This window comes from Littorina saxatilis, linkage group LG17 (assembly GCF_037325665.1).
Source record: "Littorina saxatilis isolate snail1 linkage group LG17, US_GU_Lsax_2.0, whole genome shotgun sequence".
Lineage (NCBI taxonomy): Eukaryota > Metazoa > Mollusca > Gastropoda > Littorinimorpha > Littorinidae > Littorina > Littorina saxatilis.
In genome coordinates, this window is record NC_090261.1 from 16,928,389 (window position 1) to 16,939,845 (window position 11,457).

The 11,457-nt window shown below is 38.1% G+C and overlaps 1 protein-coding gene across 1 annotated transcript; it reads left to right on the forward strand.

The window, feature by feature from the left end:
* Positions 1–76: 76 nt before the first annotated feature.
* Positions 77–10,006, forward strand: LOC138952904 (lysophosphatidylserine lipase ABHD12-like). Its single transcript, XM_070324655.1, has 12 exons — positions 77–217; positions 1,942–2,072; positions 3,119–3,224; positions 3,898–4,014; positions 4,212–4,288; positions 4,849–4,978; positions 5,359–5,396; positions 5,732–5,811; positions 6,267–6,349; positions 7,290–7,368; positions 8,834–8,961; positions 9,469–10,006. The coding sequence occupies exons 1-12, from the start codon at positions 126–128 to the stop codon at positions 9,500–9,502; spliced, it is 1,095 nt and encodes a 364-aa protein (XP_070180756.1). The 5' UTR covers positions 77–125; the 3' UTR covers positions 9,503–10,006.
* Positions 10,007–11,457: the final 1,451 nt, after the last annotated feature.

Here is an 11,457-nt window from a genome sequence, read left to right on the forward strand (position 1 = left end):
CCAAATCGACAGTGCTAAGCTAAACGGATTCTGATTGGTAGGATCTCTCACCGACTTCATACCAACCACCAATGACCGCATTTCTAAAATTAGACAGACCCGACAGCATTGTTGTGTTTACCAACATGGAGTCGAGGAGTATGATCGTGAAGGAGAAGGAAACAAATGTTGGTAACATCGCCAAAAGTGCATGGCAGTTGAAGCTGATATCGTTCAGGTAAATGAACTAAGTACATTTAGTATCACTGCTCTAATTTACTTGTGAGTCTGCTAGCGATTTCATTCACCTGTGCAACATGGGGTTGTTTTGGTCGTGGTTGTGTGCCATCGCTTTGGACTTTGGACCGTACGTGCTAGTACAACTGACCTATATTAGGTCCCTGGCACAACTGACCACAACACACCCTTCTTGATTCTCCGCCGGCATTCACTCGTCATTAGTTCATAATGCTCGACCGGCTAGCTTACATTCACCAGAAAGTAACATCAAAATAAACTCTTTTGTAGAGGCTTTGACTTACACAATTACTGCAGATAGTTCGAGCGTGGTTTTAATTGTTGCCATGCATGTTAGCATTATTATTATAGCAAGCATTCTTTGTACTAAATAAGGCTGATGGGGTCTATGTCGACCAAAAGAGTGGGATTCCCTGTAGGTGGAGTTCCTGTAGGGGGATTCCCTGTATACAGGGAATACCACAGGGTGTTTTTTTCAATAAAACTTGCAAACCATACTCGAATTACTAAGAAATATCAAAAAAGATCGAAAAACATCAAATTCTACCGATGTCGCTAAGCATCCCGTGACTTTCAGCGATATCAGCGAAACGTTACAGGAACTACACCTTATTGTGATATTCCCTGTATACAGGGAATCCCCCTACAGGAACTCCACCTACAGGGAATCCCACTCTTTTGGTCGACATAGACCCCATCAGCCTAAATAAGGTAAAGAGTTACGCAATGAGCAGCTGACCCGCTGCTCGATCTTGGGAGATAATCGTGAGTGTGACTGTGAGCAGCAAAAGCCAAGGATGCTTTGCCATTTTATTGTCATTCAAAGTCATTTTATTGTCAAATCCTGCTCACAGACAGATCATGAACCTAGGTACATTTTGAACATGATAAAACATAGCATTCACTGGGTAAGACCCAGAGAGGTCAGCTTATACCTGCAATGACCCAGATCTACACACCTGTATGGTCAGTGAGGATACAGTCTACACACCCTGGAAGAGGTCAGACCACAGCTGTGCCCTAGCTATAGGCTAGTCAAGTCAGTATCCATTGATCAGAAGGGCTGACTCATGAGTTTAACTGCTTGTGTTGCTTCAGATAATTATGTAATTAATTCATAGCACATATATGCGACAAAAAATGTTTTATGTTGATCATATTAAAAAAATATTAAAAAATTGAAACTTTTATTCAGATTTACATTTTCTGGGAAAGTTACACTACTCATTACAAATAGACACTTCATCGATTGCTACTTTTTACACATTGTCTAAAGTGCAAGCTGGTAAAGCTAGCCTATGTGCATTTCTGTGACTTGATTATTTTTTTACCTTTTTTGTTTTGTTTTGTTTTTTGTATAAAACTCTTCAACAGCAAGCATTTTGCAGTTATAAAGCCCATCACTCAACCCCCACCCCACCCCTATTCCCTGCAGGTTTTTCCTTCTTCCAACTGCATGTCCTTTCCTCTGTTTGGTGTATACAAAATACAATACATTAATTTGTTATTTCTTTCTTTATTTGATGTTTAACGTCGTTTTCAACATTAATTTGTTATGTACATTAGTATTTTTAACATTCATGAATAGAAGCAATATATTGTATACAGACTTGAAGATGAAATCTAATACAGTCAGACTCGGGGGTGGAAAGCAATGACATTGAACCATGTAACTTGAATTAGTTTCTCCTCATTTCATTTCAGAGGTGAGGTGGTGAGATGGCTTTGGCACCTGAAAGTGTTGGGCTTTGTCGCCTTCATTTCCTACATCGCTCTCCCCATCTTCTTGATGGACAACTCTTGGATTGTTCCCAAGCTGGTCTTCTCTACTCTTGGTTAGGCACGGATAGTTTTACAAAATTATACACCTTCTTTTTAAGGCAAAAAAAAAAAATTGTCTGTTTCTGGTCACCCGACCGACCCTAAATTTCGGCGCCGACCCTAAACTTTTTTTTTCCAAACTCAAATTTTTTAAATTTTTTTTTTGGTGGTATAAGGACAGGGTGAGAAAATGAACAACAAAAACGTGTGAAAACGAAAGTCCGCTGACGATTGAAGGGGCATAACCCTACATCACAGTTGTAAGGGACATCACTCTATGTACTTCCTGTAAAACCACCAAACACCGAAGCATTCACGCTGCGTTGAAATATGGAATCTAAAGGTGATGTTCGACACATTCTGGCGTTGACGCTGGAGAAGTGCGTGCACGAAAAAACGGGAGTTAAACTTATTAGTGCGTATCCTGAAACATTCACGCTCCGGGATGTGTTTCATGATATCCATACACCCGAGTTTGACTTGAAAAAACATTCGGTGCAGGTGAAAGCTGACGAATACGACCTTGACTGGTCACTGACGATCAGACCAGGTAAACAAAGAAAAACATGTCATACTCTTTCAGTCTTTGTCACAGATTTGTAAATGTGTTGAGTGTCTTGTCTCTATGTATAGTGAATCCAGTCTCTTTGCGCGATTTTTAAAGTTAGTTTTATTGGTCTACATTTGGGAAAGAAAAAAAAAAAAAAGAAAAAAAAAAAAAAAAAGCAAGCCGACCTACCGACCCTATTTTTTTTAGCCATGTTACCAGAAACAGACAATTTTTTTTTGGCCTAAGGTGTTTGCGTGAAATGAAATTGTGTAAAATTAGAGGGAACAAACTGTGAGAATATTGTGTGGCGCACAGTTTTGTTATTGCTTGCTGTGTGTGTCAGTGTTACAAAAGATGCATAATACTTTTATTTGTGTAGGAAATGACTTCCAAGTTGTTAAGTAAAATAGTTCATAAAAAGGGCAGTAAGATTAGATTAAGACTGGAAGGCGTGGAAGAGCCAACCAAAACCTTTGTATGTATAGTTTTTAATCTGAAATGTGTTTGCAGTGAAATGGCCTCCATTTGTGGACCCATCGTATCCCACAGATTTTGGACTCAACTCTACACGTAATTTCTATTTTGATGTGGAAAAGGGCATCATGATTGGGGCATGGTGAGTTGTGAGAGAGTGTTTGTGTAAGTGCACGTGCCTTCGCAGTTGCACTGTGTGTTTGTGTGTGCTCTCAGGCTCACATTTCCTTTTTGTTTCTTTGCTATTCATCTATAGCTATCTGAAAGTGAAATATTTGCAAATCTCTCTCCATCATTTGTCTTTCTGATTCAGTGTTTGTATGTCGGGCATGGGAATTGTCCGCAGAAATTTTTTTTGTTCCGCCGAAAAAGCATAAGTGTCCGCTGAAATAATAAATGGGGAAGGCAAAAAACCAAACCTCTTTGGTTCTAAAACGTGAATTTAATGGCAAATTTGGAGCTCAGATGACACCAAATTGCACCATTTGGGTTCTATGGAGAGAGAAAAATCCCCCTAGTAAGGCTAGGCGCTTTGCGCCGTTGGCTTGACGCTTCGCGTCTTCCAATGCAAAAACATTTTTAGCCTTTTTTAACTTTTTTTAATTCCCATGTCTGGTGTGTGTGTGTGCTTCTCTCTTTCTATTTAGTTCTTTCATGTTTGGTTACAGAGCTGACACTGACAGCAACTGAGCAAGCACTGAATCGGTTTTCTTAGATAGATCTGTATGATTCTATGAATCATTGACTTTGCTTGTCGGCTCTACTCTTACATGGCTGACTTCAGACTACATGTTTTGTGTTGGTATAATGTGCAGGCATACCCTTCCCGCCAGTTTGTCTGCAGAGCGAGATGTTCCATGGGAGGAATATGAAGATCTGCTCCGTTCTGACAAACCCATTTTTCTTTATCTCCATGGAAACAGTGGAACTAGGTGAGAAGATTTTGATAGATTTATTTTAAAGCTACTGTCATCAGAAAGATTTTTTTATCACACGTTTGGTAGCTCATTTCCAAGAGGATTTGCTTTGTGTGTGTGTGTGTGTGTGAGAAGAGGGGGGGGGAAGGAGGGAGAGAAAATGTGGAAGATGTCTATATCCTAATTTTGCTTTTCATTTTTGTTTTTAACAGAGGTGCCTACCATCGTATTCAGATGTACAAGTTCCTGTCTCGCTTAGACGCTCATGTTTTGACAGTGGATTATCGAGGTGAGAATTGTTGCGGTTTTATTCAGAGAATCATGTGAAGTTTAAAAATCAAGCCTTAAATATACAAAAATTCTTAATATCATAGCAACACCAAAGAAAACAAACATTTTATGCCCCACCGCTACTCCGTCTCCATGTCATGGAAAGTAAAATTGTCACTCTCTGTTTCTGGTATGGTCTGTAAATGGTACGGTATGTTTTTTTGTTTTTTTAATCAACAAAAAGATGTTCTCTAAATAGTGTATGTCTTTGTAACCAACAATAAGATCACTTTTTATGTGATTTGATCAAGCCAGGGACATATCAGGTACAATTGCCAAGGGGAACTCTGTGGCAAGCATCTCTAAAATATAAAAACACATAACAAAGCTCTTTTGATGAAACCATTGACAGAAACTTCTGTTGTGAGGAAACAAACAACTTAATACTTAGAGATAAAAGATAGAATCATTGAAAATAACAGAGACAAAGAGAAATATTTCAGAATCGGTCTCGCAATATACATCATCAAGAAGACTGTGCAAAAGAAGAGGAAACTCACAGCCTTGTTTGTTTTCCAGGCTTTGCAGACTCCACCGGTGTCCCCACAGAGGAGGGAGTGGTGAAGGACGCGTACTTTGCCTTCAAGTGGCTGAAGGAGAAGAGTGGGGGGGCACCTGTCGTTGTGTGGGGGCACTCTCTGGGCACTGGGTAGGTGTCTGTTCTCCATTGATTGCTTAATCTGCTGTCTCTGATTTATTTATCTTTCTGATATTTCTTAGTTATATAATAAATGAATAAAGGCGGTAGGATTTTTCTGTGTAGTTGGTGTATGTTGTTTTTGTTTTTTTTAAACAACAGTGTCAAGAAATAATGGTACATGTATTATCAAAAGGAGCACAACAAGTGAAACGCTTGCATGCTCTTATGTCCTTAAAAAGTGAGAGAGATTGGTGTGGGTTTTTTTTGTGTTTTTTTGTGGCACTGAGTAAGATTGATTTTTGGTGCAATTGCACTTACAGGCATGCACAGTACTGCGTCCAGAAAGAAGCAGTGTGTTGATGTTGATTCTGTTTGCTTTGTTATTTCAGAATTAGTACCAGCCTGTCCAGAAAGCTTTGCGATGAAGGTAAGTCGGAAAATGTTGTCAGTGGATGTAGAGAGTGTGGGTGTGTTTGAATCAACTTGCATTGATGTGAAAACTGACTATCAACAAAGCTTGCAGTCTAATCTGCCCACAAAAGTTGCATGTCATCAAAAGATTATGCCATGTGTCTAGCTCAAACTGGGTAAAAACAAAACAATTTTAAAAGTCGAGAGTTTAAAAATAAAAACTTTTATAGTTTAATAGTGGTATATAAAAGACGTTGTTACCATCGCATGCTTCTGAAAAGAAGTTGAGTGTCTCATTGTAATAGCAGTAGCATGTCTGTAACCTGTAATCATTTGAATCACGTGTTTCAGGGGACCCACCGCTCGGCTTAATTCTGGAATCTCCCTTCAACAATATTGTAGACGCAGCTATTCAGCATCCTTTTGCATTTGTAAGTATTTTCTGTTGCCCGGGGAGTCTTGAGTTAAAAAATGAACAAAATGATACGGAGAATCAAGGCTAAAACAAAGCGTGTGTGTGTATGTGAGTGTTGTAAAAATGGTATGTTTTAAGTTCAGTCAAGATCTCGTAGAACACTTTTTTTTTAAAGTAGTGAATTATACTCATGTTCTGTATTCAAACATTTCTGAGCTGTTGACTTTGTTCCAGGTTTTTTTTTCTTACCACACTGATATTTTGATATTAAGTCAAATGCAGGCTATGCTTTTGATACATGAATTTTGGATTACAATTTTTAGACAATGCAGGTCTGTCACAGATACTCTGTCTGGTTTCAAGTTTGTGTATTCTTAGACTAGACTTCCTTCCACCCACCATGATTCAACTGGGTATAATGGAACAATTGGAATTTTGTATGGATAGTTTTATTGAATCTTGCTGTTGCAGCCTTTTGCAAACATCCCTGGTTTCAAGTCTTTCCTGAGAGACAGCGCCATGGAACATAACATCCACTTCAGCAGTGATAAATCGTGAGTGCTTGGCTCTTGTTTTGCATCAATTTCCTTGAGTCTAGCTAAACATCCATTTCCTTGAGTCTAGCTAAACATCCATTTCCTTGAGTCTAGCTAAACATCCATTTCCTTGAGTCTAGCTAAACATCCATTTCCTTGAGTCTAGCTAAACATCCATTTCCTTGAGTCTAGCTAAACATCCATTTCCTTGAGTCTAGCTAAACATCCATTTCCTTGAGTCTAGCTAAACATCCATTTCCTTGAGTCGAGCTAAACATCCATTTCCTTGAGTCGAGCTAAACATCCATTTCCTTGAGTCTAGCTAAACATCCATTTCCTTGAGTCTAGCTAAACATCCATTTCCTTGAGTCTAGCTAAACATCCATTTCCTTGAGTCTAGCTAAACATCCATTTCCTTGAGTCTAGCTAAACATCCATTTCCTTGAGTCTAGCTAAACATCCATTTCCTTGAGTCGAGCTAAACATCCATTTCCTTGAGTCGAGCTAAACATCCAAACACAGATAGACAGCTAGTGACTCTGACCAGAGGTCACATTTAACGCATACTTAGCGAAGTTTTTTATTTGTCTCATAATTATCTCTCTATCTGTCCACTATAATTATAAAGACTATTGAGGCGATGTTCTTGTGAATGTTTCATTTTGTTTAAAAATAAACCTTCCAATAACTATAAACTAATCTTTCTTGTTTTTTGATTCTGGATGGTTTTAATTGTTTTTCCCTACTATGTGGTTGTGCTTTCCAAATCCTTGGGACACTGTTACACTGTTCCTTTTTGTTTGTCATTCAATCATGAAATCAGTATCTGGCTTTATTAGGCAAACCGTCAATGAATCTTTGACAGCATTCTTGCTGTAATTTGTAAGGGGATTGGAGTGTCAGGCGATGAATGGTTGGACAGAGTGGTGACGTGCAGTGTTCATCTTCTTTGTTGCAGGATCACAAGAGTAACGTCGCATATCATGATTCTGCATGCAGAGGATGACCGAATTGTTCCGTACGACCTTGGAGAGAAGGTATTTTCACATAAAACACTTGACTTATTCAGGGATGTCGTTAGGCGTCGGACATCGGACATAGACCGATTGAAAGGCTCAAATGTCCGATTCACATTGCCGCATGGCGGTCAGATGTCCTATCATTTTGAACTGAGCGCTGTCATTGTCCGATAAGAACTCCATGCCTTCGGACAGCGTGATATTCGATATTTTCCGTTCAAGATACACATTTTCAAAAAGCGACCGAGCACTCTCGCGTACAGGTGTTGTGCTGATCTTGCGTTTTCGGGAATTCCGAACCGTTTTCGATATATATGAGCCGTTCGATATATAGATGCAGCACACAAAAGTTAGGAGTACGGGAGACAACTCCAACTGACTATTAAGTCTTGCGTCTGCTTTCGGTTTTAGTTCGAGACATTTTGACGAAGCGCATTGAATTATGCCACCGAAATAAAACTAAAGTCTGCCAAAGATCAACAAAAGCTGAAGATTTTTGGCTTTTCAACGGCATCCTGTGCTACGTTTGAGTCAAAAACAGGTAAACACACGGCGAGCGTCATTCTTGAAAATGACAGTGCCAATGACAGTGTCGTCGCTGAAACTGGCACAACCACGGAAAGAGAAGTTTTGTCTTTTGTACAGGACATGTCGGCACGACAGGAAATTCATAGAAACGGCCAACTATTCATGGCTGACCCTGTTTGGTTGGTTAGACCTTGACAGCAAAGAGACCATACTGCTTTGTCGAATCTGTGTTGAACCGGACTGTTTTTTCTTTTTTTTCTCAGTATTTTATTTTCTAGTCAAATCATGCAGTTTGTGAGACAATCAAAAAAAGAGCGCTGAAGGTTTTTGTTGCTTTTTAGATGTTTGTTTCTTTTTGTGTGTGTCCTATTTGGAACTAAATTGATAAAACAATGTATGCACAAATGTTTGGTGTATATATCCTCTATGTGTGTGTATTAAAGCATGTGTGTGTTCACATGATTTTGGAACCATTCCATGGACAGTGTTTTGCACAAAATTATGATGTCCTATTGAAATTTCTGAACATGGTCAAATGTCCTATTGATTCTAAAGAGATCAGGACATTTGTCCTATAGGTGTGAATTTGTAACAACATCCCTGCTTATTTACTGCAGAGCTTTAAATATCAAATAAAAAGAAAAGTCTGAAAAAAAAGACTGGTTTTAACTCTTTTGTGAAGTCACATAACACCCAAAAGTCAAGCAAAGCAGGAGATGCTAGTATATATTTTATAAAGAACAGATAAGAACTTCAGTGTGTTTTCTAGAAGATGGAAGTGAACATTAAATGTTTAACTTTGCTTTTGTGTGTGTATTGTTGGTTTTTTGTTTGATTTTTGTTTATGTATGAGAGATTTTTGATTTTAAATGATTTGTGCAGATGGTTATCACTGATGAGCTCAAGGTTTGTTTTCTGTTTTTTTAATGAGGGGTTGCCATTCTGTTTGTTTCAGCTGTACCAGGTTGCGAAGAGTAGTCGCTCTTCTCACACCAAAGATGTTAAGCTGGTCAACTTTGATAGTCGTTATGGTTATGGACACAAAAACATCTACAAAGCTCCTGAGTTGAAGGAAATAGTGACGTGAGTACTAAGAGCTACATTTGTTAATTATACATTAAACCCCCTTTTAAGAACCCCGGATTAAAGACTTTCCCTCTTTTCACTTCTGGCTTTTTTATATTGTCTTTTCATAGCCTCTGTAAATTGTCCTCCATTTTGAGGCTACCTCCATTTTCTGGCTTTTTTTTTTTTGAATAGATTTTGTGGAGGTCATAACAAGTGATAAGGTAAGGTTCACTTTCCTTTTGTTTCTGTAACTAGACCTGCTGTCTATTTTCTAAAAACAGGACTGACCAAACAAGGTCTTGTCATGATGACCCATTGATTGACAAAGTTTTAGCAATGGATTTGTCTCTAATATCATGATGATAACAGAACACAGATAGAATAATCAAGGGTAAGAGCGGTGAGAAGTTTCCTGTTTAAAAGGAATGAGTGCAGGTAAAACAGGATGATCGAAGAGTTTATGTAGAAACAATAAGTTGGACACAGATTTTACCTACCTTGGATGTTTTTTATTTGTTTCAGGGAGTTTTTGGCAAAGTGTTCAGCAGATTTGTAGTGGAAGGTATCCATAATATTGAAATGGTTTTAATGAGCACATCTGTTGCTGCTGGTTCTCAAAGTGATAAATGTCATGATTGTGTCATTTGTGATGAATGTAAATATGCCTTGACATACTGTGGTTGGGAAACCTGTACCTCATTGAAAATGTTCTGACTTTGTGGACTCAGCTAAAACTTCTTTGCCTTGGAGCCTTCAAATTAAGAACATTTCATTTTAAGAGTTGATTTTTGTGTGTGCAATTTTTCAATTTGAGTTCAGCTATTTATGTGATATGTTTGAATTTACTCTTGATGATCTGAATAATGTTTTTGTTCATGTTTTTAATATATTGCATTTAGTTGTAACTTTCAGATTGGTTTGAGGTGGGTTTTTATTTTATTTTTTTATGTCTCTTGTTTGATTTTTATTCAAATGGCAATCTCATAAGTACAGCTTTTTACTGTTTCCTGAAACTGAATAAGATCTGCTGTTGACCCCCACCCTTTCCCCCTCCCCATAACACATGCAAGATTTTTTTGTATATTGTGTTTCAAAGAATTTGTGTTCATTATTGAGCTTGTTTGTCGCTATGGATTGTTTAGAATCCACGTTTCATCTGATGCAGAATTGTTCTCTGCAGACCGATTTCTCAGTGTATTCTTGTCGTTTCTCATTATTTGTTGTTATTTTATTTAGATCTTTTTGAATGTCATATATATTCAGTTCATTTCTATCCCTTTGCACTGTCAATGCAAGTTATGATTTACACATGTATTTTTTTATTCAGATATTGATTATTACTCGTTCAGTCATTATAGCAGATACATGCATTAGAACAATCATCAAAACTTTCTTTCTTTCTTTATTTGGTGTTTAACGTCGTTTTCAACCACGAAGGTTATATCGCGACGAGGGAAAGGGGGGAGATGGGATAGGGGAAAGGGGGAGATGGGATAGAGCCACTTGTTAAGTGTTTCTTGTTCACAAAAGCACTAATCAAAAAATTGCTCCAGGGGCTTGCAACGTAGTACAATATATGACCTTACTGGGAGAATGCAAGTTTCCAGTACAAAGGACTAAACATTTCTTACATACTGCTTGACTAAAATCTTTACAAACATTGACTATATTCTATACAAGAACCACTTAACAAGGGTTAAAGGAGAAACAGAATCCGTTAGTCGCCTCATACGACATGCGGGGTGCAGAGAAATAAGGATGTGGAAAAGAAGACTTTTGGTAAGTGAAATAAAGGTGATGGATCCAGTCAGGTAGAAATAAGACAACAAGAAAAGAATTGGAAAACTGCAGGGAATAGTAGGGAGAGTTTTCTTGGAAGGAAATATAGGTGAAAGGACTGGTAAGGCAGAAATAAGACAAAAGAAGAGAAGAAACAGAACCGTTAGTCGCCTCTTACGACATGCTGGTTAGCATCGGGTAAATTCTTTCTAGTCCCAACCAATATGGGACTCCCCCTAACCCGCGGGGGGTATCATCAAAACTACTGTCTTGAAAAGTTTAGTGATGTTTTAATTCCAGCCTAGATTCATAGCTTTCAGTTTTTGTTTGACTCTTGTGTTTTTATTTTCAGCGCTTCATTGTACTTCATAATTTATTGGAAAATGTTGATTGTGGTGAGGATGTTATCAAACAGTCTGTTTGTGGGTGTGTGAAGCCTGGTATTAGTTTAATAATATTGTGATTTATGATTTTGCTCCTTTGCTGAAGAAATGTTTATTGTACAATTCATGTTTGTGAATGAAATGTTTGTTCTTATGAATTCCATTGTACATACAACTTGTTGAAAGAAGCAAAATGTGATTTGTATTTTCAAATAGTGGAGAATGCAGATGTGTGTGTGTGTGTGTGTGTGTGTGTGCGTGCGCGTTTGTTCTTGTATCTGTCCACCAGTATGGACAGCAATTTTCACCCCTCTTTTTCACACACACACACAGCAAGTACAATTTAACA